Source organism: Pipra filicauda, unplaced genomic scaffold (assembly GCF_003945595.2).
Source record: "Pipra filicauda isolate LSUMZ 115617 unplaced genomic scaffold, ASM394559v2 scaffold314_size1190085_pilon, whole genome shotgun sequence".
Lineage (NCBI taxonomy): Eukaryota > Metazoa > Chordata > Aves > Passeriformes > Pipridae > Pipra > Pipra filicauda.
The window spans coordinates 954,948-981,978 of NW_024104437.1; the positions used below are offsets into that span (position 1 = coordinate 954,948).

The 27,031-nt window shown below is 40.6% G+C and overlaps 1 protein-coding gene across 2 annotated transcripts in view; it reads right to left on the minus strand.

Annotated features, from left to right (window-relative positions):
- Positions 1-26,327, minus strand: part of PHTF2 (putative homeodomain transcription factor 2) — a 122,110-nt gene extending 95,783 nt beyond the window's left edge. For both annotated transcript variants that reach the window (XM_027730026.2, XM_027730020.2), the window contains exons 1-3: positions 25,704-26,327; positions 14,644-14,757; positions 532-1,175 (exon numbers count right to left, since the gene is read on the minus strand). In XM_027730026.2, the coding sequence (XP_027585827.1) occupies positions 532-1,175; positions 14,644-14,757; positions 25,704-26,304 (1,359 nt within the window). In that variant the 5' untranslated portion in view covers positions 26,305-26,327. The remainder of the gene's footprint in view (positions 1-531; positions 1,176-14,643; positions 14,758-25,703) is intronic.
- Positions 26,328-27,031: the final 704 nt, after the last annotated feature.

The window sequence follows — 27,031 nt, forward strand, 5'->3', positions numbered from 1 at the left end:
CAAGTGGGGAGAAATGCAAGTGGCTAAGGACCAAAGTAGTAGCCACGTTAACAACCCAGTTGTCCTTTAACAACCAGTTTTGAAGACTCAAACTACAAATACAACTAAATAATTCTTCCCTACACAGGTTTTATGTATAACATTGTATTAAAGCATTTCAGTTTTATGAAGAAGAAGTTCACACAGATAAACTACAGTTTGGACACCAAGACAGCCACAGCTAAACCATTTCAACCCTCCAAAACTCACACAATTAAGCTTCAGCTACAGAAACAAATCCAAAGAAACCTACACACACAGGCATGCAAACACTTCCCCTCCCCCATAAAATCCAATTTTATGTCTCAGTTAACAGGCTTCTCATCTTCAATATTGCAGAACTGCCTTATTACTTAAAGAATTCCCTTGTTTCTAGTCTTCTGTGTCATCCACACAGCACAGCTAATAGCAACTACTCTAAAAAAAAATCCCCATTCACAGTTGTTTGAAACCATTATATGACTTTAGAAAGTAAAATGTATAACCTCTTACCTGAGCATGAAAATTTGACATAGTCGTTGTCTCTATATCTTTCTTTCCCAAAATCTCCATTTTCACTGGTGAATTGGGAAAATTAAACGAAAAGTAGTCTAAAAAGTCAGGTAAATAAGTAGCTGCCCCATGAACAATACCCATTACATAGTAAGCTGCACAGTTTTCATTTTCACTAAAAACCAGACCCACAAACTCTTCTGCAAATCTCTCCATCTCCACAGGAGACAAGTGGGAGAGTTCATTACTGTAGGCATGGATAACTGATGCACCTCCGTTAGGCTGGTGCTCAATATGAATCAGCTGTTTGAACTCCAATGTGTCCAACCTTTTGAGTTTATTTTGAACCCGTGGCTCCTTTAACGAGACAAATGGAAACTCACTGTTCTCTGGTATCTTGGACTCACAGTCCTTCTTGGGATCCATATTTTTCCCACTGAAATCCTTAAGATGATCATCTATGATGCCTTTGGTTTCCTGATCCTCAATATCAGAAACCAATCCTGAGCAGATGGTCTGAATGGATTTGCTGTACATTTTTGGACGCTTCCTCTTCTCATTCTCTTTATGTTTCTTTTTCTTTTTCTTCTTAACTTTTTTAATCTGTAGCTCTTCTGCATTGGTTTTTGGTTTCTCCTTCCCACCTGTTGAGAGGAAAAAATCTCTTAAGACTCTCTATATACATAACATGTACTTAAACATGGCACAAAAGACCAGAGAACAAAAGCAAGGATCACAATGTGTATCTTAACAAAAATGAGTGGAGTAAGAGATACCTGCCATGTTCACATTCTGACTGACAAATAAGCTGACAAATAAAGGGAAGGACATCACAAAAAAAACAAGTTTTCCAAGGTTGCTTTCATGATGAGTCACAGTCCTTCATCATTCCCTTTAACTGGTCATCAGCAGTTACTGTCCCAGAAAGTCCAGAGATGTCACAGGACAGCTGTCCAACACTGCCAAATAATATCAACCAGCAGCAGTGAGCTGTTCACAAGATGACACTACTAAAGCCTACCCTGTCACATGGGTTTTACACGGTCATTCTTTCATAATTACATAAATTGTGTTGAAATATATGTGGGGACATCTAAAAAGTGACATATTAGAAAATAAATAGAATTCAAATGAAACAAAACACACATTAAGGAAAACACAAAACAGAGACTAGCTTCAAGTTTACATAATACACAAACTGAACTGAAAACAAAGTGTAATGGCCTAAAGGCAGAAAGCACTCAGGGATAACACGTTCAAGTGATTTCCAAGGTAAATGCTCTCCTTTGTTTTAAAGTGTTTTCCTTCAAGTGCTTTTGGTGGTTTTTTGCAAGTAATAGAAGTGGGAGCCAAAAAAACTTCTGGCACTACACTGCCCAAAAATCTAGCAGCTGACATGATTTAGCAAATAGTGAAAGGAAGTTACTGGGTATATTTCAGTGCAAAATTATATTCACAAGTGACTGAAGACCAGCAGGTTCAAAGAGAGAAGCTTAGAAGTTTAGCAACTGAGTATTTCATTGCAAGACCAAGTCATCTCAAATCACAAGAGTTAAGTTAGCCAGTCTCTACTACTATGCTGCAGGAGACTATTTTCGGCTTGCAATCCTCGGCCCAAGTAACTCATAAGAGTCCTTTAAAAAAAAGAAAAAAGAAAAAGGAAAAAAGGAGACAGGGAGGGAGGGAGGAAGGAAAGAGATCACAACTGTTGGTGCAGGGAATCTCAAATTCTTGCTGATAATTAAGAGGCTTGGACATGGAAAATGCAGCTACTGAAAAGGAGAACATGCAATTAAGACACTTGCCTCTGAGCCTTGTAAGGTTTGTGACAGCAGCTACACACCTCTGGGATTCCTGAAGTGGAGGCAGGCAAGCTAGTTATGTCCCTGCATTCTATTTTCTCATGGAGGGGGGAGGAGGAAGTGCCCTGAGGTCACTTCATTTCTTACTTAGCCCAAACAAGGATATAGCCTCTAGGATTTCTTAATCTAATAACTACAAAGATTCCCTTCACTCGAAATCAGATTAACATGGCACACTGAGCAAAATTTCACTTTTAGCTAACCGAGTTCAACTGCCAAAAGGCAGAGTATCCTCAGAGTATCTGTCCTTTCTTAGGCTAAATTTGTTGTAAAACTAGCATCACCTCTGCAACAGGACTGTTTCATCTGGTACATGCAATATTCACCCATTTCTTTGTTAAATAACATCTTCCTTCTGTCACAAGTCTTTAAATATAATGGGCATGAAAAGACCAGGAAGAGGAGCAACAGGTGTAAAACTAAGTACCTCAGTCTTAGAGGAGTATTGAAAATAGTTCATTGAGGGTAGCAGGGTACTTAAGTGAAATGTCACCACCTGACAAAAATCACCTACTACTCACATTCTGGGGTATGGTAATGGTGTCATTATGGCACCAACTCCATTCAGGGGGAAAAAAAAAAAAACAAAACCACAAAGAAGTGGTTTATGACAGTGAAAAGTTCTATAATACAGGCTTAGAAATCTCAAAATGCAGACTACAGAATAGACATTTTTTCCCCCCTCCTGACTGCAGGAATACACAACCAGAAAGCATCCAAGAACATATAGGTATTTCAAATTCTTAAACATGCTTTAACTAATAATTTTAAAATTGTTTCACTCTAAACATGAAAATTTGTTGCTATATTGATGGATATTGCAAAGAAGTCAAACATTTTCAGATATTATATTAGTATAAATATAGAAAATATGGATTTACAGCACCAAATGCTGGAGCATGTCAAGGCAGAAGGAAGTAGGAGTCACCTGCCAACCCACTTCACTTGTCCTAAAATGGAGCTCAGATTTCTGTGGGGACTAATCACTCAGATCTGGGACTTCGTGCACAGTAGGGAAAGGATGGAAATTTCTATTCACTGGGGTGCAATCAGCAGTAATAGAAACAGCAACACATACAACAACTAAGTGCAAAGCAAGAAGCTATTTGCTATGGCAAGAGCCAAATTTCTCTGTTGTACTTGAACATGTTTATAATGACCAAGGAAAATCCTAAGACAACTGAAGATTGGCATCTACATATTCTTGTTGAACATCCAGCTATAAAATTACATTCCATTATTGCTAGTTGAAATGTGAAGTACTTACATGAGATGGGTATGAATCTGTATTTGTGCAAAACTACTTCAAAAATTATTGACTTCCATTCCTACAGTACAAGAAGGAAGATGATCTGATTTCCCCTTCCAATCTGTCCCATGCCCTGCCTTTGATTCTATCTTCTGAGAAGTTTTACTGACTAACAACCAATTTCACTCAACTTCTCCTGTAGTATATGGTGGCTGCTTTTTTAACCCATCACTTACTGTATTTCACAGATGCAGCTGTACAATAAAATAAAACAATAAAAATAAATACATACATTAAAAAAAAGTCTGCTAGTAAACTACAAAACAGGTTTCCTTAGAGAGGTGGTGGATGCCCCAGGCCTGTCAGTGTTTAAGAGGCATTTGGACAATGCCCTTAACAACACACTAACTTTTGGTCACCACTTTTGAAGTGGTGGGGCAGTGGGACTGAATGATCACTGTAGGCCCCTTCCAACTGAATTAGTCATTTCTATTCTAATCCTGAGCAAGCAGCACTCAAAAGAGCACAGCCATGGTCTTGAAAGCAGTGGTGCTTTTAAGACAGAAACAACAACAAAACAAAACCAATATAACAATTAAAATCAGACAGATGGAATGTAAACCAGTCTCAAATTATGCAAAGTTCACATGAACGTGTCCAAAAAGGTTTGTGCTCAATACCAGTTGTAAAAATAAGTTTTAGTTAAGTTGGTATATATTTATGGAAGCCTTTAAAATCTTAGGAGGAATTACACTAAGACACTCTTGAAGTGAAGAACATTTATCAGTCTCTGTGTTTGTTTTCACACCATCTCTGTGAAAGCTTCAGAAAGGAAAAAAGCTCTCAACCACAGGATAAAAATAATTCTTTTTCTGGTATCCAACAGTCTTCTTTCCAGCTTGATAAGAAATTTTCTGTTCAGCTTTAAATAAATAGATTTTTATACAGTCTGTTTTTACTTTTGAACTCAAGATAAAAGGGTTATGCCATTTACACATATATCAAGTATTACAATTCATCAGTACACACTTTCCCAAATTATGCTACGTTGCAAAACTGGGGCACACAATTTGGAATCAAATATTTGCTAACAGCCTCTCATCTCTGAACAAAACTCTCTTCCACAGAATTTTTTGGACCTCTATATATAAAAAGGATAGAACTGAGAACATTTTTAATTCTGAAACACTTGGAAACCAACACAGCAACAATCACTGAAAGAACAGCAGTCTGTACAGCAAAAAAACACCAGAAGATCTATGATGGAAAGTAGCAGGAACCCCTGAAATGCTACTTGCAACTGGAAAGAAAGAGAAAAATGGTGTTTATCCCTGTGAGACAAAACATGAATCAGGAGTCTGAGCTACTGATGGCACTGAAGAGGAAAAAAGCCTTAAAACACAGAAGTCAGAAGATAAAAAGGATTCCAAATGGGATTTTTCCAAAACATTTCCAGAATTAAAGACTTTCAAAAAAACCTACCTACCAACAAGAGCAAAACTTAGTTCTCTAAACTAATTCAAGCAGGAATTAAAAGGTAACATGACTTCAAAAACTGATTAGTTGTTTCCAAGCTTTTTTCAAATTCACACAGGCTTTTGCTACTGCACACACAAGACAGATTCTGTCAAGAACTCTACTTCATTTCCACACTGGCAGCACATTACGTACTTACAGAAAATTATTCTTAGATATTTCATACACTGTATTTCAAAGAGAAAATATTTATATTATAAAATTAAATTGAATACTGAAACACTGAAAAAATGTGAAATGTGTAATTATTTGTTCAGCCTTCAAATGTGGATACATGACACAGCTGAGCAATGTATGAGCTTGCTGCCACGGATGAGTCCAACCCCCCACTCTCCTCTGCCACTGCTCCTGGCACACAGTCCTGCACCATTCCTGCTACTGCCTGATGCTCATCTGATTGCACAGTAACTCAGTGGCTCAGCAGAAAACTATTCACTTTGCTGCTCTAGATCAGAGAACAGAACTGGTTCACAGCGCTGTCTGACAGGAACTAAAGCATGGAGACCATTGAGAGCAGGCACTGGGGGGTACTAAAGCCCACTCCTCATCTGTGGCAGAAAACACTTGATCTGCTCCCCACACCTTCATCTATCCACCTCCAGCACTGAACAAGGCTGAATTTTTAAGGGGGGGAAGGAAGTCCCACCACCTCACACAACAGTACATATAGGAGACAGGATCCATTTCCTAAAAAACCTTAACAGAAAGCTCCCTAACCCCAAAGCTTGAACTCTTCAATTCAACATAGAGGTTACACAATTTATCTTTTAAAGGTAACATTTTAGTTTATTTAACTGTAATATGGATCGGGCTACAATTTCTGCCCTCTATCCTTTCTTACAGTGAGTGTGGGTGGTGCTGTACAGTGCTCACTCCCCATCCTGCTTTGACATCCAGATACCCCCAATTTTAGAATATTTATGTTCAATTATTTCCGCATACAGACAGTTCTCCTGAAGAATACAAACATAAAATGGAAAACTGATTTCTAGAAGTAAGCAGGATTTTTTAGCAAAGCTTGAATAAACTGTGACAGAATGAGAAGGAAGCACATTTCTAGCCTAAGGCTTCTGCTCTACTGAATTTCAAAGATCCACTCTGAAGTAGGTATTTAAAGCTGCTCAGAAGTTGCAAATACTGTAACAGCAAAAGGAGTTAGTTTGCTGAAATACTGGGATTGCTATCAGCAATGACAAATAAATACTTTCATCTTATTCTTCTTCTGCATTAGCTGTAGAGAGGAGCAGAAACCCACTCATCCAGTCACTCCTCTGCTGCATATATCAAAATACTTTAAAGTAAAATGTGCCGCTGCTTCCAAAACCAATAATGCTGCTTTGACACTTGGCTAATGGACGCCAAAAAAGAACAGCTGCTTTCCACATCTCCCTAGGGCAGTAATCAAGTTGCCTCAGAGCAGACATACAGAATTCTGTGAAAACATTAAGTAAGCAATCCAAAAGGCTATATAAAGATCCCAACACAAGACTGAGATATTCAAGCCAGCTTAGTTTTAAGCAAGATTTGGCAGCAGCAGTTCAGTGCTCGATGCAAGCTGATTTCACCTCTCAAGTACTTACTGCTGAGGCACTCACAACCCAAAACTTTCAAGATAGGTGTTTCAGAGATCCTTCACCAGCAATCACAATAAAGGTGTGTACATACATACATATCCATTCAACTGCTAGAATCTAACTGCACCCATTCTGAAGTGCACAGCATCTTTGTCCCTGTGTCCTGAGATGCATTTAGACACACACAGCTACTGAACCAGCTACAAACATAAAACCTTTTTCCACTGCATGGTTTGAAAACTCAAGAGAGAAGTTAACAATTTTCACTTGAATTAAAAACAAGTTAGTTAAGGTGAGTCAGAGAAGTGCTGTAGGACCCCAAGAACGAGAAATAACAGAGATGGGGAGAGTAGAAAAACTCTAAGCACCCATAGACTTTTACAGGAGCTTTCCCCTTGACCTGAAGTTAAAAAGCAGACTGAGTTCACACTTAACTGGACTGGGAAAAAAAAAAAAAAAAAAAGAACAGTAAAATTTTAATTCTCCTGCTCTTATTTGGCTAATCATGTCTGCATGAGGATGGAGTTATAAAACTTGCAGCACATTATTAAGGAAGTTAGAAGAATGGAAATGTATGTTCATTCTGTTGAGGCATGCACAAACTCAGCAGTATAAGAACTACCTCTAAACAAACTTTTAACCATCATCTAGGCAAGTCACGCCTTACTCCTACCATACATGCATCTATAGGAAAGGCAGAACTTTCGGGGTAACTCAGTACATTTCATTTCTTGTGGTGACACAATATCCCTGTCAGACACAGCATAGGACTGAGATTCAGAACTATTCAAATTTTATATAAATCAGTCAATGCTCTGTTATTACTTGATGACCCACGATTGTATTTTAAATTAATGTTAGACAGCCTGAACTCTGGTTAACTACAGACACTCTACAAGAGTAAGTTTTTACACCTAGAAAAGTTAGACATTACCTGAAGTTTACTTTATGTTGTGTTTTGTCCATTAGAACATTTGACATGAAATTTTAAATGAGCAGAAGCCATGAAGTAAAATACTTCATTCAGTTGCTTCAACCAGAGCAGCATTTCTCAACTTTGAGGTCACAGCCACCAAAATTATTAAGGAGGGACTTTTGACATTTCAAAACAAAACCCAAAAATTAATAACTAAATTATTCATTTACCACAGTTTTCTAGCTGACAACTAGTAGCAGGAAGACACAAACATTTTTAATAGCAGTCAGTAATTAAAGACAGTTTTGATTTCTGCACTTGAGGAAAGCCCAGTCACCAAAATTTAAGACAGCTGAGGAACACTTGGTGAGGAGTAGAAAGATGAAAGAACATCAACCCAGAGAAGCCTAAACAGGGACCACATTTCCTAGATTTTTTTCAACTGAACAGAAGGACTGGCACACAGCAGCTTCCTCCTCACTCTGTGGCACACGAACACACACAGCAGTGCCAACCAGCTGCCTGTACACCCCTCGCTCTGCAAGGCCCTGGCTGTTCTGCCACCAGCTACAGCACACGGCTCGAGTCTTGGGCTTGGTCCTGTACCAACCACCTCCCACTGCAGCCCTCTCCAGTAAGGGACAAGTGAGAATAACCTCCAATTAATGATCTTCACTTTCTTCCCATAGTCTCACACGGCCAGAGACACGACTCTCACTGCAATTCACTCTAAAGCTACTGATAGAGTGTCTCAGCTCTGCTACAGCTCTTCAGGCTGAGTCTTTAAATAGCCAACACAAAAATCCCAGTTCAAACCACAGAAGTGTCCCCCTGGATCTTCCAGGGAGTTTAAAGTTCATAACCACAAACACTAAAAAAATTGAACAGGACCAGCCAAGATGCCATTCATGAACCAGTAAATAAATAAAATATGCAGTCACAGAGAATATAAGCGTTCTTGAAGCCACTGTCACTTAGGGTGGCCAAAAAAAAAAAAGAAAAAAATTCTTAAAATAAATAAATAAATAAATAAATAAATAAATAAATAAATAAAAATCTACCCAGCACAAGAAAAAAACATGAGCAGCATTTCAGATATTAAAAAACCCTCACGTTTGTCCCAGATAACAAAATTAGAAAACTGTCAGTTAACTAACGTATCACATTATATATTTATTTTTAAATCTCTTTCAATAAATATGATTCTACGTAATAATTTGGTGAGTTAATGAAAAACATATTAAAAATAGCTCAAAATTATTAGAAAACTGACCTCCTAATTGACTTAAAATGGGCATATGGAATTCTAAACAGACATGAAATGCACAGTCACTCCACAAATAAGGGAAATGAGCAAGATCAGCTGCTGACACGTTGCAAAGCTAATAGGCCACGTGCTGAAAACAAACAATTTCAAGATGCCTCAGTACAGAGCCCAGGAAACAAACCGAACAGCAGGAGCAACTGAGAACTGACAGCTATCTTGTTCTATTTACAGGCTTGAAAGCTTGACTATTAAACATCAGAAAAGTCAAGCCTAAAATACATCAAATAATCCTATTTCATGTTGTCTCCTGGAAGCTGAATAGTCACAACCACCTTGAGAGCAGCTATTTAAGATTTTCAGAAAGTGACACTTATGGGCGTACAAACACAACATATGATAGAAGTTGCTACAAAGATATGCATCAACTTCTACCATGTTCAGCTCCTTAATATAACCGTCCCTTGCCTACCAGAGCCATACAGGAAGATCCCAACGTGCTTCTTCCTACATCCTTTCCAACAACTGCACCAATGAACTTCAATGACATGTTGTAAAATAAGCAGAGATTTATAAAGCAACGAATAAAAAAATACAAACGTCTAAAATATTTCCAGTTAGTTTTTCTACAACAAACAGACTGAAAAGATGAAGTCTGCAAACAGCCCTCTGGAGTCTGGTCATCTGAGTTAACACACTAAACACATATATAAAATTATAATTTAACTATTTTATGTACCTTATAGAAGTATATCAAAAAGCAGCAATCTGTTCTGCCTTCCATACATCTAAATATCTGTTCTCCAAATAAGGGAACAACCCAAATAAAAACCATTAACAGAAATCCCAGCTAGACTAAAAGCAAGCACAGAAAACTTTGTGGAGAGGAAAGGTCCAACAGAAGATTTCTGTTCAAAATTAAAAGTCTGCATATGAGAAGAAAAATCTAAGAGGAATCAATGCAGGACAAAGTTTTTGTGCAGTTCCACACTCCTGGATCTTAAAATACAGTATGAGGTGAAAAAGTGCTGATTTAATCACCTTGTTTTAATGAAGCCTTTCACTTCAACACGCACACACTCCTCTACCAGCACTTTTCACTCTGCTATGGAAGAACTTTAAAGACAGCAGAGAAACACATATAGAAGCAGATCTCTTTTCTGAACTGACCATCACGGTATTTTAATTCATCTGTGGCATCAAAATTAGAACTGAAACCCACTTCCCATAAACAATACAATCAGAAGGTAAAAGAAAAATATTTTGTGTGCACGCAGCCTAACAACTTACTCAGATATTTACTAGCAATAATCCAGAGGTACAAAGACTGTTCTCGAAGGAAGAACTCCTATAAATGTGACAGCACTGAAATTCTCGCACAAGTCTCATATTTGAAACAAAATAATTCAAAAACCACAATTATTTCCACAGTCTTCACCATAAAAAGACATTCCAAATAATACACGTGCATATGCTAAACAGACTATCATAATTTGTAACCACAGCCTTCAGATCTCATTTAAAAAAAATCATATAAAAAAAATCAGAGATTTTGCAAGCAGTTGTAGAAAAAGGCTTTCACTTTTCATTGATGTACCAGAAGCCTTTGCTTCAAGTCCCAGACCCCCACCTCCAGCAAGACACACTTCAAAGCTTTACAGCACAGCTCTCCCTCCAGCTGCCACCTGCTCCATCACATTCAACATCTGTGTTTTACCCCAAACTCATATATTTTATTGGTAAAAGTTCGTAACTTGGAGCATAAGGACTGTGAAGCAAACTCAGTATTACAGGCAAATCAGTGTGATGGGTTGTGTGCCCTACAATCCTACTTCAGTCTTACCCATTCCCTCAATGTCCCATCAACTAAAGTGCAAATAAATCCTTCAACATTCTCCCTAAAGATACACACAGACAAAATACAGTGGATGGGAAAAAGCATGCAGTATGACTCAGGTCTCGTGTTCAATATACCAATTTTATAATTACTTCTGTGCAAAACCCATCTATAAAAATTTTAAAAGGTTCATAAGAATGTGCAATTAAATGTAATTTCTTCCAGAATAATAATAAAAGACAGCTTTATAAAACAATTTGTACTTAAATATGTTTATACCAGCAAAATAAAATATTCATTTTCAGTTCTTTCCTGCATTTTGGCATTCAATAACCCAAGGCATTTAACCTTGCAGAAACACTAAGAATTTCTCCTACTGCATTTTTAGCTACTGCTGCGCTCTGATATAAATAATGTGAAAAACAAGACTGACTGTTTTTTTCTTAAAGAAAAAACACAAATGGGACTGTTTACAAATAAACCTATCAATCATCTTCCGTTTTGCAGGACCTCCAGTACCTTTCAGTCACATCAAATTTTTTGTATGAAACTCTCCATTTCTAGAAGGTAACTGTTTATTATGCAAATTTTTTAAAATAAGTTTAATTCACTTATAGTTTCTGAATTTTTAGCAATATGCATGTGCCAAGAAGCTTTGTTTTTCAAAAACTGAACTCTTCCACATAACAGACTGAGAGACATAGAGGCAATTAGATAGCTTTATTCTTCAGAGAATACATCTTCAAGTGCAAAAGGGTGACAAAAAACCTTTTCATTCTAGATTCATAACAAAAGCCATCAGCCTCTCTGAAAGTGCCTCATTTCCTTTAGCAGCCTCAGGAACTGCAAAAAAAATACCCTCTTCAAGAACTGTCTGTCTCCAACACTGGCAAGTTTTATCACGGCTTTCAACAGAACGCCAACACAAGTTTAGGCAGATGAACAGCTTACACCCCTGAGCTTCCTCATACAAGTAACACTTCCATATTCAGCTTAAAGCACCAAAATCAGGCTTATGCACCAACTCTCCCTCAAAAGGCATCAGTCCCTCACTACTGACTTCTTCTATAACTAGTCACTTTTCACCTTGGCCAGCTACTTTAGCTGTCTGAAGTCTCACAGACTGTTACCTCCAGCCCCTCAAAGAAAGTAAGTCACAAACAGATGGTCAGAGCAACATTTTACAACAAGATATAGATCTAATAACTAGGAAAAGGAAATAAAATGCCTTTAGGCACTGTAGTGCCAGTCTCTAGACAGACACAAACAAAAAAAGGAAAACCGACCATAAAACCAAAAATGCAAAGAAAAGGGAAGCAGACTCATTCCAAAACTTTGTTCAAATCCCACGCAGTAAATTCTGAGCTCAGAACAATAGGGCCTGGAGCCTTTGCTACAAAGGAAGAAGACACCCTTAGATAGAGTTAATATTTGAGAAGGTCACAGAGACTGATACATACAAGAAGCTGCACCTTAAAGCACTTCTGCCTTTGCAGTCTCTTGCCCAGGATGTAAAACCAGATCAGCTAAACGACTCAGGAAATGTTATATGAACGTCACAGCACATACAAGCATATCCAGTCAGATTTTGGAGGCCCACAGAAAACACTGACCTGCTGTTCTGAATGGGATACAAACCCAGTGGAGAGAATCTATCTGCTCTCCTGACACATCCCCTTCTTTTCCTGAAACAGGAGTCAATTTTGCAGGATACTGAAAAACCAAACATAGCCTCTAAAAACACTTCCTTCCAACACTTTAAAGAAAACCTAAAACACACTTGACTGGCAACAAGTCAAGTGAAATAGAGTAAGGCATCTAATGCACTTGTAGCAGCGTTCTCCATGAGAACAACCCGTCCTGCTACTCGGCAGAGATGTTCTAACACAGTCCCTGGGCATATAAATTTTCACATTACTTTGAAAGTAAAGCACCATTTTTGGCTCAACAGCCCCACTAGGCATCATTTATTAGATCTGTGTAAGAAGACTTCCTGTCTTTGCAGCTTCCACCTGATCTGCTGAACGGCAACAGAAACAGGACCCAGTGTAAAAAAGGCTGTGACTCAAACAAAGCCTGAAGAACCTCACTCTTTTAAGCAGTTAAGCTTTGCTCAGTATCTCCAGTATCTCAACCACCAACTTCCTTCCACGCTCAGCAAAGACAAGTCACACCTGTCCCTCTCACAGGAAGTCATCAGCTTACACTCCTGTGTTCAAGGCAATACCTTTAGATCTGATCAAAGCAGGTTTGAAGCTGTCATAGCTAATACAGTTAACTTGTGTGCAGAGTATCATATATGATGCAGTAATTACCAGGTTCTGTGCCTCTGACATCATAGGAACACTTTGAAGATCAAGTTTTGATTTGAGGGTTTCAGTTTCTGGTTTCTAAATTAAATCCTACAGCACACAAGGTAACAAAAACATATCAGGAATTTGTTCCTAACTTCAAAAGCAGAATCTGAAAATAACATATTAAAAAAAAAAAAAAAATTGGTCTACTCAAATAATCAACACCCTCACAAAAAATCTAATGTAGCATGACCTAAGGTAGTTCAAGAACTGGCTTAACTGCTGTGCTCAAAGGGTTGTGAGCAGCATTACAAAGCCCAGCTGGAAAACAGTCCCTACTGGATTAATCCAGACCTTGATATCTTGGGCCAGTACTATTCAGCATCTTCATTAATTGTGTCATGGGACAGAGCACACCCTCAGCAAGTTGCAGGTGACACAAAACTGGAAGGAGGGTTTGACACACCACAGGATTGTGCTGCCTGTGAGAGGGACCTTGAGACACTGTAGAAATGAGCCAACCTGGGGGACTCATGAAGTCGACAGAGGGATGGGCAAAGCCCTGCACCTGAGAGGAATAACCTCATGAACCAGCATAGGCTGATAACCTTCTTCATGAGGTGTTTATACACACTGAGGAGATCCCCCTTGAGCCTCTTCTCCAGCCTTCTCAGTCCCAGCTGTCTCTCCTCATAGCAAAGATCATACAACAGACTCATAGAATAGTTTCTGTAGGAATAGACCATTGAAGGCCATCCCTGCAATGAGCAGGGACATCTTCAATTAGATCCAGTTATTCAAAGCCCCATCCAACCTGACCTTGAATATTTCTAAGGATGGGACATCTACCACCCCTCTGGGCAACCTGTTCCAGTCTCTCACCACCATCATCATAAAAAAATCTTCCTTATATCTAGACTGAATCTAATTGTCCAGAGAGACTGTGTTGCCTCCACCCTTGGAGACAGTCTGATAGTCCTGGGCAACCTGCTCTAATTGACCCTACTTGGAGCAGTGTCAGACTAGGCCCCTTCCAACCTCAACTACTGTACAATTCTAACAATCAGTGGATGCACAAGTCATGTGAAAACATTTTCTTAACGACATTCCTTTACAGAAAACAAAGTTGAAGAAATTAGCCAAAATTAAGGCTGCATGTGGCATGTAACATTTTAGTATTTGACAAAGTTTCTGAATTACAACTCCTTAGTTACTCAGTTTTGTAGACATAAAATGTAACACATTCATTTTTCTTCTCCACAATAAATAAAATGATAACCTGCATCTTCTCTGCAGTTATTGAACAAGGTATCACCAATATTATTCCTTGAATAATACTTTCCTAATACTACTAATGTATATGCAACACCATGGTGACAGTTTTATCTTTAATCTCCAGCACCTAATACATTTGACAAAAAAAGTAACATCTACAGTTAGGTTTTAACTGGCAACCCTCATACCAACTAACTAGAGAAAATGGCATAAGCTAAATGAAAAACACAGTATTGAAATCCAGTATCTAAACACAAATATTTTAAGAACTTAGAATGAAAAAACACTACACAGTTTGAACATACCTTTCTGCAATAATTTGATCTCTCCGTTTTCTTTCTTGATTTCATTCATTATTTTATGCTTCTTCTTCTCTTTTTGCTTCTTTTCCCTTTCTTTAACTTTGTCTTTGATTTGAGCTGAAATGCAAATATTTCACAATTAAGTAGGAACAGTAAATTAATTGTCACATACATGTTTCATATTACTCTTATGTAAGCTCTATTAAGAGGATAAAAGGAGGAGTTACAAGAAAATCCCAGTACTTATAATATGAAAAGCTAATATTTATCTGTTGTATAATCCAACATAAGCTTCTTTAACTCAGACAAGTTTTGTTTCTGTTATGTTAGAACTGTACACAACAACCCAGCAAGCTAACTGTAAACAAGTTAAAAATTTTTGCTTACTGCTATACCTTCTGCTCTTATTTTGCATCTGAAGTCAGCTCATTCCTTGAAATTCAAATTACATGCATTTCATAAGAATTGAGGGGAAAAAAAGACTATAATTTGCGTTTTCCTGGGTGCACATCTACACTGGAAACCTCGTAACTATCTACACATACTCTGAAATTAAAGGCTTTTGCAAGTATCTTGGAATGAGACCTCATTTGTCAGCTAAAAATCTTTTACATTATGTTCACAGGCCACACTAATGCAGTGAGATGCAATTAATAAAAACACATGAAATGTGCTGTATTTGCACAGCCAGTGTTATTCTCTTGTGCTTCCCCTGCTTGCCTACAATCAGCAACAGCTCACCTGAGTAGTCTCATTATTCATTTACTTTCTTGTCAAGTCACTCCATGTTTTTAAATCCCTGACACAGAAAAGCAGAGCCTTTAGGCATGCTCTCTGCATGTAATATACCAGACCCAGAGGAATTCATCATTTCGAAAGTCATCTTTTCAAGCCGAGTTTAGATTCACTTATGAGGCCGAGCATTTAGAGAAGTCAGATTTTACTAGGCTTATATGCACTGCAGCCAGCACTTCATGCCTCCTGTCTTGGCCTGAAGCCAGTACCTGCTCCAAGAGTATACTGAGCTTTTTAACCTCCGCAGGGAAAGAGGAAATCTGATTTCAAGCTTCTACATAATGTTATGCTTCAGAACGCTTTCTCAGTAATATAGCTGAGGCAATCCTGATGTTTTATTCATGGTACTTGCATTATAAACCCCAAGTGGAAGCAAAGAGAAATCCAATTACTCTTCCTTAAGCATCTATATAAAATAGAAGCAGCAGGTATCTTCACTACTAACATATCAGAAATATTCCTCAGTTCCAGAAGGCTGTATAGAGTGGCCCCCAACCAAACTACTCATGAAACATGTTAATAAAGGTGCAAGGAGTTGACAGTAATGCACATAAATGAATGCTTTAACAACGACTACACAGCATTCATACCTTTCCTTTTAGGAGTCTTCTAGTAAGGATACAGAAGTCAAACCCTCGCAGTTGTCAGGGTGAAGGGAAGAATGTATTTAAGGGAGAGTCTAAGAAAGTAAATAAAACCCATAAGAGATGGCAGTTGAGACATGCCTGTTGTCTATCCACAGATCAAGATAAGCATGGTGAAGAGAAGAGAAACTATGCTGGCACAAAAATAAGGAATCAGGTAGCTGTGCTTAAAGCTGCCTGAATATCTTTGTTCTAAGTGACTGAAACAGTCAAGTCCAAGAAAAACCTTCTAACAGCTCAGTGAGAAGGGATGGATGACAAAGCAGATTTGTGTATAGCAGACCATGGAAACCAAACAAGTTTTCCTAAGCAACACAAACCTTTCTAGGAATAAGTTAAGCAGGCATAAACCTTCCTCTCCAGCTTGTCTCTACCCAAAAAGGAATCCCTAAGTTGTAAATCCCCTGCAACTCAAGAGAATGAAGTCAGAGATAAATTGTACAACAGGAGTTTAAGTAACACTCTTGAAAGCAGACACTCAGCAAGTAAGCAGTAACACCAGGCTTGACTTATAACCTGCGCTGAATGCTCGACTCATCCAGGATTACAATTATCACGGGAAGACCTAGATTTTATCTCCACATTTTGGTATGGTTAAGAGGCACACTTGACTTTTGCTATCATTTACAAACGAAAGAAAGACTGAAGAGCATATACAAATGCTGAGCCTTGCTGAGAGAGGACAAAAGACTGAAAGACTCCTTTACTGCCAGCTCATGAATAGCATCACAGGCCAATGAATCTTCCAGCTTTGTCAGAAGCAAAACATAAGGACTGAGAACAAGCCAAAACCTTTTCAAGAGCCTCTAGTTTATTTTCACTTCTAGAAAGCAATTAGCAGAGTCAATGGCGAAACCTTCCAGACAAGAGAAACAATGGAAGCATCCTGTGACCTCCTCCAGCAACAGCCACAATCATATCACACCTCAAGCCATTGCAAATGCAATGTAAACGTAGCTGAGGAAGGTCTGAAGTAGAGTTTACTTAACTGTTTCCCTTCTAGAAATTACAGTACTGTAACAAAACCAGTCAATAGTCTGAGGCAAGTAAAGAACAGTTGAGAATCCCAATTTAAATGTACAAATTTTCAGATTTCCTCTCTCAAAGCTCACAGAACAGATTAGCAATAGTAGTTCTTAAAAAAAACCCCATAAATATTGAAATAAAGAAAAAATTTCATACACTAAAGAAATCTGTGTCAAAATCAGTCATTCCATGGATTAACACTTGAGCTTCATTCTCAGGCCAAATGTCTTCAGTTTACAAGTATTAATATGTATTTTCTAATCTGCCTTGCAGAACTCAAACATGACTCAAAATTCTGCAGATTATTCTCCTCGGGGATAGATATTCCATTTCACAGCATCCTTGGAATGCAGGGATAAAAATCAACCAAATTATTTTATTATTTCATTATTAACACAAGATCTACTGCAGCTCTACAAGCTCTCTATGCCCGCTCTACAAAGTCAGTAAATTTAGAATCATCCAACAGTCATTATAGTCAATAAACATGATGGTAACATGCCTACAGAACACACACCTTACAAGGAAGGGCAAGTGCAATTCTCCAAGCACAGTCTCCAAAACTGCAGCCATCACACAATGCTGCCCAATAAAGCCAATGCAGCTCAATACAGGCCTAGAACTCTGAGACTTTCCAAAATGCCACAGACCAGTATCTCACTGAGTATCTTCACTAAGGCAAGGTAACAATTCCCTTCAGCCACACATAATTTCAGGCCAAATATCGCTTTTTCAACCAAGAAACATGAAAATTCTTCACAAAAATCCTGCTTTAAAATGAGTATTCCAACATTAAGCAATGTACAACCTACATGTCAGGGAATAAACAACCAACAAGTGAGGCTGGCAAGGGAAAACAAGAAAAACTTGTTCCATTGAAGAAGTTATGAAAACCTGGAATGCTCTTGTACATCTTTTTTGATGTTTACCAGTAGGAGCTACAACTGGTCTCCATTTCATTCGCAGGGCAACAGGATCACAAAGTAGTAAAAAGTGAGAGATGTTTATGCTAAGCTTTCCACGTATACACAATATTCTGCAGTTAGCCTTCACCAATACTACTCCTAACAAATGAAAAATAAAAAAAGCTTCTTGAGCTGGTGAGGGAACAGGATGAAATGAGTCCTCAGGGAAATCATGTATCCCAAATACACAGACTTCCTATGCCTTTACATACCTCTAAAGACACTAAAACTAAAAGCCAACACCTTGAAATAATCTGTACCCCAGGGAAAAAAGGAAAGAAATCTGTATCTTCATGAATTTTTGCCCCTATCAAAACACACTTTTACTTTGTATAATTTTGACAGAGAGTTACACTGCTCAGGAAATAACTGGTAACAGACTAAACTAAAGAGTTTGTAAATAGCCCTTACCAGGGTTAAAAAAAAAAAAAAAAAAAAAAAAAAAAAAAAGAGAGAAATTCCAAGTACAGTAGGAATCAGCTATGCAAGTCCAGTAAGAGTTGGGCTCAATCCTTAGTTTTCAAGCTCTACTGCCTGGCGGGAGGGAGAAGTCTTTATTACTATGGAAGTATTTATAATTCTTCTGGCAAATTGACCCTGGCTGGACACCAGGTGCCCACCAAAGCCACGCTATGACCTCCCTCCTCAGCTGGACATAGAAGAGTTAAGGACAGAGAGATCATACATAATACCAGTTACCATCATGGGCAAAAGAGACTCAACTTGGGGGAAAAAATTAATTTATTAGCAATCAAAAGTAGAGTGGGGTAATGAGAAATAAAAATTAAATGTAAAAACCATCTTCCCCCCCACCCCTCTCTTCTTTCCAGGCTTAACTTCATTCCCAGTTTTCTTTAATTCTTCTCCCTCAGTGACACAAAGGGACAGGGGATGGGGGTTGTGGTCAGTTCATCACACATTGCCTCTGTTGCTCCTTTCTTCTCCTCTCACTCTACCTCTGCTCCACTGTGGGGTCCCTCCCATGAGAGACAGTACTACACAAACTTCTCCAATGTGAGTCCTTCCCAAGGGCTACAGTTCTTCACAAACTGCCTCAGTGATTAAGAGATTTCCAGATGTCTCATTCAAGTTCACAATATGAGTGTCACCACAAAGTCCATGTTCTTTGTTTTTGATGTCACAGAAACAGTACACCCACCCATGAAAGAAATGCAGCAACAGTAGTATATTAAAATAAAAAGAGTGCTACATACAGATAGGAAGAGTTCTATTATAAAGAAGTGTTCTGCCTCATCTCCTAAAATGGCATCTGAAGAATGCTTTCACTTTGCAATGACTCCACACAATTAACTGAATTAATTAAGAATTATATACATACTTCCTTCTCAAATCCAAAAGCTTTTATTTTTTCTGGATGTTGGGCTAAGTAAAAGAAATTGATATATGCTGTATTTATACGTTAAACAGCCATTTACAGCTAAAGGCTATAGTCAAAGTCCTCTGTTTCCTAACTCCAGAGATGCCTTTTCGTAATGACTGCAGTGATTTCCTGCAGTAGTAAATAAAGGAATCCAAATTCACAGAACAGACCAATCTGACTTCAGATATTTAATTAGATCTTTGCCTCTATGGCAAGCTTTCTACAGACAAAAAGGCAAATCCAGTACATGCTGTGTAGTGGATGGATTACGTGCAACGTGGTCACTGTCAGATTGGAAAATTCACACCTTGAAGCCGATGCAAGAGCTCAAGCAAGTCCATTTCAGCCCTGAAAGAGGCGAGATGTTCAACCCTGTCAGATGCCAAAAGCTGCAGCTGCTTTGCATCAGTTTTCCAGATGGTAATCCACATTAGTAGTCAGTCATAGATTATGTTCAAAGTATTCTGCCTCTCTCCTCTGTTTGATTTAAGGGCTGTCACTGCATACGAGGCAAAATATTTACAGACTACTGCTAAGGGACATCATCAATATGGATAACACCAACAGCAGTGTAACTGAAAGGAAAGGGGGATAAGAAAGGGAGTACAAGAACATCAGTCACCATTCCTTCCATCAGCACTCTCTCCTCACTTTAAACAAACACCCATAGAAATAAAACCTCAAGAAGCCATGCTTAACTGGTTATGCAGATACATGAAGCACATTTAACACCACTATGTTAACAGCTTTGACACCTGCACTTTTATTAGGTCCTACAAGGTACACTGCAGAGCAGGTTTCCTGACTTAATGAACACGAAAAAACCCGTATTTCCAAGACCAAAAAAAACCCCCCACCCCCAAAAATGATAACTTTCATGTTCCAATAACCAGGAATATCTGGCTGACACCCCTTACAGTAATTTAGGTTTAAAAATCCAAGATAAGACTAAAGAAATATTCTTATCAGGCGAGAACATTTCCCCAAGCTCTTCAGTGCACGGAAAGGAAGTCAGACCCCTTTCAGAGTGAAAATACTTCCAAGAAACTGAATTCCAATCTTTACAGTTCCCAATTCCTCCAAGCTTCACACTTCTAAGGAGACTTTCGACATGTGGAACTGAACGAGCCAAGTTTAAGCTCCGGCACTGGGGAGTTGCATCAGAAATCAGTAACAGAGAACGTGACAGCTGCAAACAAGGCCTTCACAAGAGGTTTTAGATCAGATGGTTCAGCCTCCTGATCCTGTGTCAACTAAGAAAAATTATTTCATATTCTAAAATCAGAGCAAGCTTCTGCTGTGTAAATTACACATAAAGCTGGATTCTGGGGTAGAGGAGGGACTTTGTTCTCCAGCTTAGAAGGTAAAGATTTTGTTCTGCCTAGCAAAGCTTCCAGTTATCTCACTGAAAAAGGGTCAGGGTCCCTCAGGAGAAAGATACACTGCTCCAAATTTATCTCAACAGCGGACACTTACAGTTAATGTCACTACCAGCTCTGAAAACTAAACTGCATATACATCTCAAACATGTAAAGAAATCTGAGAAGTCCCTCTTCCTGTTGAATACCACACTTAAAACCCTAAACACTTGCTAGATATTGCTGCTTACAGTGCGGTATCTAAATAGAAATATATCAAAGAATTCATAAGAGAGTGATCAAGAGGCCTCACAAGCATGAAAACAACTGGTGAATTTAAGGAGTTCAGCAGAGGGAAGAGGGAAGCGAATTAAGCCACATAGTACCAAAAAAAAAAAAAAGCAAAGGAAATGGAAGCTAACAGAAGGAGGAAACATTTAGCACAAGAAAAAAAGACAACAAAAGCAGCAAGATTCATGGCCCCAGTTCTAAAGAAGGGAAAAAGAAGAAGATCCAAAGCTTTCTCCAGCCTACTTTAGTAACACAGACTATGAAATGAGCATTCCACTGGATGCAAACCAAATTTAACAAGATCGAAAAGTGCAACTTCTTAAAAGCCAAAAACCCGGAAGTGTCATGCAACATAATGCAAGAGTTATTAGAAGAATCAGTGGGAAATGCTCACCTGAAATGTAATCTAATTTATCCTTCAAAGACAGCAGGAGAAAGAACTGGGGGAGGGGGGCAAAGGGAGAAACAAACTAATAGGAAAAACAAGAGTTACAGCACCATATTCAGCTTTCCTGCTCATGGGGGAATCCCCAACCACACCTTAAAGATACCAGCCTCGTTTTGCAACTGCTTGTACACTGAGGTAATCAGCAAATGGATCACTGAAGAAAAAAAGGAATTCTGTACACAGAAAGGGCAAGAAAAGCAGAACTGATGGGTCATGCAACTGGATTACTACATCTTACAGCAAGCCTGCAGACCAAAACAAAAACTCTGGGCAGGTGTCCTCTGATGAAGTGGGGAGCGGCTGAGCTGAGCTTTGCACTGTTATGAAAACAATTTCAACTATGAACTGCTAGAGCAGACTATCAGTTAAATGACTAACTGAATCAGCATAGTCATAACCTGAAACAGCAATCACTTTTGTCAGATTCACACCATGTTTTAAAACAAAAATATTGCACAACTTCTAGTTCCACTATCAGAATGTACTTGACAAGTGAAATTTAAGCTTATTTTAAACGGCCTAAGCCTTGTATACAGAGGATAAATCATACATCTTGCAAAAGGTTCTTTCAGGTTCTGTGCATGCTAGATCATCATCTCAGAAGGGTTCACTGAACTCCATTCATTTGATGGAATCACAAGTTGTAAGGCTTGGTTATGACTCTGCAACTCGAAGGTCTTTGCAATAAATTAAAAGACCACAGAAGTCTTTAAATGAAGACTTGTTCAAGGAAAAAAATATAACCATTTTGAAGAGCTTTAAACACATCATCCATCTTGGCTATTAGCAGGTTTAACATCTTCCTATCACTTAGGAAAGAAAGGTGCCTCAAAACTAGGCTCTCTTATCTAGCAATCATTGTTGCAAGCAAAGGACAAACATCAGCTCCTCTCAGCAGCACTTTTGAATGCTAGGTGAAAAATCTTCTCACAATGTCCTCCTCAATATCCCTTATCATCATCACAGTAGATAAACTAGAATTAGGAAAATGCAATTGTCACTACTCCAAGTCTTAGGATGATGATTTTGCAAGGCCAGATCTCTCACTCCACAGCACTGCACACCCTGATTCCCTGTATTACCTTGTCTACACTACAGACCCAGTAACCTCATGAGACAAATGTTGCCATTCTTCCCCTGATCCCCCTAGCTCTGCTCCTCATTTTCTCTAATACTGAGATCTGTGCAGGCCTTCACCGAGGTAAAGCTTTTCCTCCTGGCATCTCAACTGCCCTATGGAGCAGAGCAGGCACACAGCACCCTCCTCCCCAGTCACAGGCACCGACACTCTTATCGGAGCAAAGCCAATTGTGAATTCCACTCCATCCCGTGTACCCACCTGCAAGGCACCTCCCCTTTGGCTGCAAAGAGGAGGATGGATTTTTTCCACCTTCAAATTCTCAAAACAACCACGGAACTCCTACTCATTCCACCTGCTTATCTCTTGGTATTTCTGCCTCTACACCTCTAGTGTCTGCGCTGGTACTATCTCCTTTCTGACAGGTGCAACACTGATACTTGTATCAGTTCTGAAAGCTATGAGAGAAAAACAATCAATACTCTTAATTCCATGTTGCTGCTCATTTTCCACTGCACCAAGACAAAAAAGGTTATTCAACTGCAGACTCCAGGAAGAACAGACTGCACTTGCCTGCATTAGGTCAATTTTTAGAGTGCATTTCAAGCTGCAGGGTGACAGCTTCTATGAATTCATCTCAGTACATCTTAAGGGGCATATTTTTCCTACTCCCCCACCCCCCACATTTTCTGTGTGTGCAAACCTCTCAGTTACTTTAATTACACAAAATCCTCTAAACTCATCCTGAAGTTGTAACTGTAGGCTGACTAAAATTTTCCTTCTTCTTCCATCCTACCCTTTGCTAACCCTCCTTGCCTTTCCTACAGCACCAAAGTATAATATTTTTTGCCCCAAAACAAGATCAGAATCACCTTTCTCTTACACAGCTTTTGCTTTTCCTCCCTCTTTCATATCAGTTTCTCAAATTCACTCATTATATGCTGCAACCACAGTCCCTATGGTATCTCCTTCCAGTCTATGCCACAGTTTCAGTACTCCTAAGCACAAGCCCTGCATATTCTACCCTCCCACCGTAATATGTCATTCCTAGTTTTCCTCTGTGCTTAGGATTCTACATGCCTGCCCCCCAGCCATTCTTTTCTCCCTGCATCACAACCGCATTTCTCCCTTCCTCTCCGGAAAGTAAATTATTCACAGGATTAACAGCACAAACCTGTTCTTTAATCTACAGTCAAATACTGAACCACTTTTAAAAGGCTGGCTGCTCTCAGCAGAAGACACAGTGCATTCTTCACTTCCTTAAAGCCTTCTCTGCAAAAATATAGTCTAATGAACATAAAGTTCTGAATTTATATGAGAAATTATGCCACAAAATTTTAGGTATAGAAACTACTTCCTTTAAGCAGAAATCTGGAGAGTCAGATGCCAAACACTTGCTGTGGAAAATTTATGTGTTGCATTAGGTAGGTTTTCACAAAATAAACGAGAGGTAAAAAGATCTGCTCTGAGCAATCAGCAAGTAAAAAGTCAAGAACCTGTGTCTGTCAGCATTTAAGTTCGAAGAAAATATCCTTTCCAGATACAAGGTGCAGAATCTCCTCTTTAAAGAAAAATCACAACAATTATTCAGTTGACACCATCAGCGTCAATTTCTTTTACCCATGTGAAAAAACACTTCATTATTATACATTGTTACATATTGTTTTTGTAATATGGTTCCCAGAGACTTATTAACATGACTGTGTAACACTGGTAGGACACTGTGGCAATCTTATTGAATATGGTTATTAATTACACAGCTTTACTAGAAGGATATTGGGTCAGCTTCTTAGCAGCTATCCTTGAAGACAAGAAGGCTTCACCAACATAATTTCTGAGCATCATTTCTTAAGACTTTTTCCAAGTCACCTTTTAACAGGAACAAGGAAAAATGCACTAAAATGGAATACTTGAAAGCACTGAAATGAGATACTTAAAAACCACTTGTACACCACCAATCCAAATACTCTAAAAAAACCCAAAAACTAAAAGGTAAGTAAATCATACACCAAGATGCTCATGGAAATTAGTGGAAAATGCAGTAAGGCACCCAGACAACATAATCAATAGACAAAAAGGCATATTTGCTATTAATAAGATTTCTCTACATGCTTGTCTGATCCTACAAACACAGGCCACAATCAAAATAACCTAAGTCTACACAACAGCTACAATTTATCTTTCCTTTGAAAGAACGGAAACTTGCTTAAACTAGGTAATGGAGCACACGTTTCAAATTCTTCATATTTCAATGTAAATGCAAAAGCATCAACATCTGGTTTAAGGTCACTGGAGACTGGGAAAGGACACACTGGAAATAAAAGCATGCATTCTTGCACTGTCTTCATATATTCATGCATTGTCTTTTACTTCCCAAGATTTATAGTTGATCACAGTCAGCAGGAATCCAAGCAAGAATCTGGCCCAACATCTTGTCCTACCTCATATGGCCATTTTTGTCCAGCACTACTAATGAACTAACCCAACACTCCTCCCCTTCTCCTGAAGGCCTCGAGCATTTCTTGGAAGATGTGATCTTCAGGACATAAAGTAAACCCGAAACAGCAACTAAATGAGAATTCAAAAGTCCAAGTATCTGAATTTTAAGAGCATGTTCTCTAGTACTCAACGACTTACCCTGTAAAAATCAACAGACTAATAAACGAGATCATTCAGGGTTTAATTTTAAATTGGGGGGAGGTTTTTTTGAAACGTTTTCTCCGTTTTTCCCTCAATTCAGTTTTGTTCGCAGATCTCTAATAAATTACTCGGCACCCTTATTTCCCTAATAGGTAAGAAAACCTAAGGCCTCTGGCAGCCTCTGGCTGACGCCATCGCTAATTCCACACCCCCTTTTTTTGACAGGATTGACGGCACTATGAGCCGCCGCTGCCTTCCCACGAACTTACACAACGCCGGCGGTGTGTGACCGGGTCCTGCACTGCCCGCAGCCCCCAACCCGACACCACAGCCCCCTCCTGCTCCCGCCGAGCACCTCCGCCGAGCCCCCCCCGCTCTTCCTGCCCCTTCCAGCGCCGCCTCCCCGCCCCGGGCCGCCCGCGCTGCCCCGCGCTCACCTTTCGGGAACAGCAGCTTCACCTCCCCGTTCTCCTCCCGGCTCAGGCCCCCGCCGCCATCTCCCGCCGCTGCCGCCACCACGGGCAGCGCCCCGTGCTTCCTCCTCTCCTTGTCCCGCTTTTCCTTGGGCCTCTTGGGCTTGGCGCTCCCGCCGCTCCCGCCGCCCCCCGGCTCTGCCGCCAGCGCCAGGCGGTGCCGGTGGTGGCGGTGCTGGTGCTGCGGGTGGGACGAGGAGGGGGAGGCGGACGGCGGCAGCAGCACCGCGGGCGGCAGCAGCTTCCGGGGCAGCGGGGCAGGGAAGGCGAAGCCCCCCGCGCCCGCCGAGGGGCCCGAGGGCAGCGCGGCGAAGCCCCAGGGCGCGGGGCCGCCGTAGCTCGGCACGACCGCGGGCAGCGGCTGCTTGGCGCTCCCGCCGCCACTGCCGCCCCCTTCGCCGTTGACGCGCTTCGCGCCCTTCAGGCTCCGCTCCTCGGCTCCCTTCACCTTCTTGGCGGCCGGCTGGGATCCGCGGGAACCCTTCGCGTCCGGGGCCGCCCTGGCGCCGAGCGGCTCCTGCTCGGGGGGCGCCGCGCCACGACCGGGACTAGGCGGCTCCGCCATCTTGGGCTCCGGCGTCTATTTACTCTCGGCTCGCCCCAACCGACAGCGCCGGGGGGGGCGGGGCGGCTGCCCAGTCTCGGCCAATGGGCAGGGGAGGCGCCGGAGTGACAGTGGGAATGACCAATCGCAGGGCGGAGAGGGGGGCGGGTCCTGAGGGGATTGGGGGCGGCGGGCTCGGCTGAGTGCGCAGGGAGCGCGAGGGGCGCTGACGGGGCGGGAGGGGTGAGGGGACGGGGACGCGGAGGGGACGGCAGGGCGGGGGGGAGGCGCTCCCGAGAAAGCCGTTTGTTTGTGAATAAGGAAGGTTTGAATTAATGCCCACCCCGGGCGTTTCGTTAATACCTCAGGTTTTGGGCTTCCCCTGCTGTGGGGACCGCTGACTGGGATGCCGGCAGCCCCCCGGGTTGCTCCTGAGAAAGGCACTTGTTTGGGATGTAAGGAAGGTTTGGACTAGTGGCGTTCCCGGCGGATGCATGGTAGCGTCCCGGGAGGCGGTGCAGCTGGTCCCCCGGGATGTCCCGGAGCCGGGAGGGTTGTTCCATCCAGCGCTGAGTCCCAGCGGCGTTCCTGGCTGAGCCCGAGCTGTCCGCGCTCTCCTGCATCCTCGGAGGAGGCAAATAAAGCCTGGAAGCCCTCGAGGGCCCGATGGGAGGAAGGCAGTTGCTGCCGAGGTCAGCGGCTGTGCGGGATGCCGTGGCCATCCCGCCGGGATAGGCGGGATGTATCA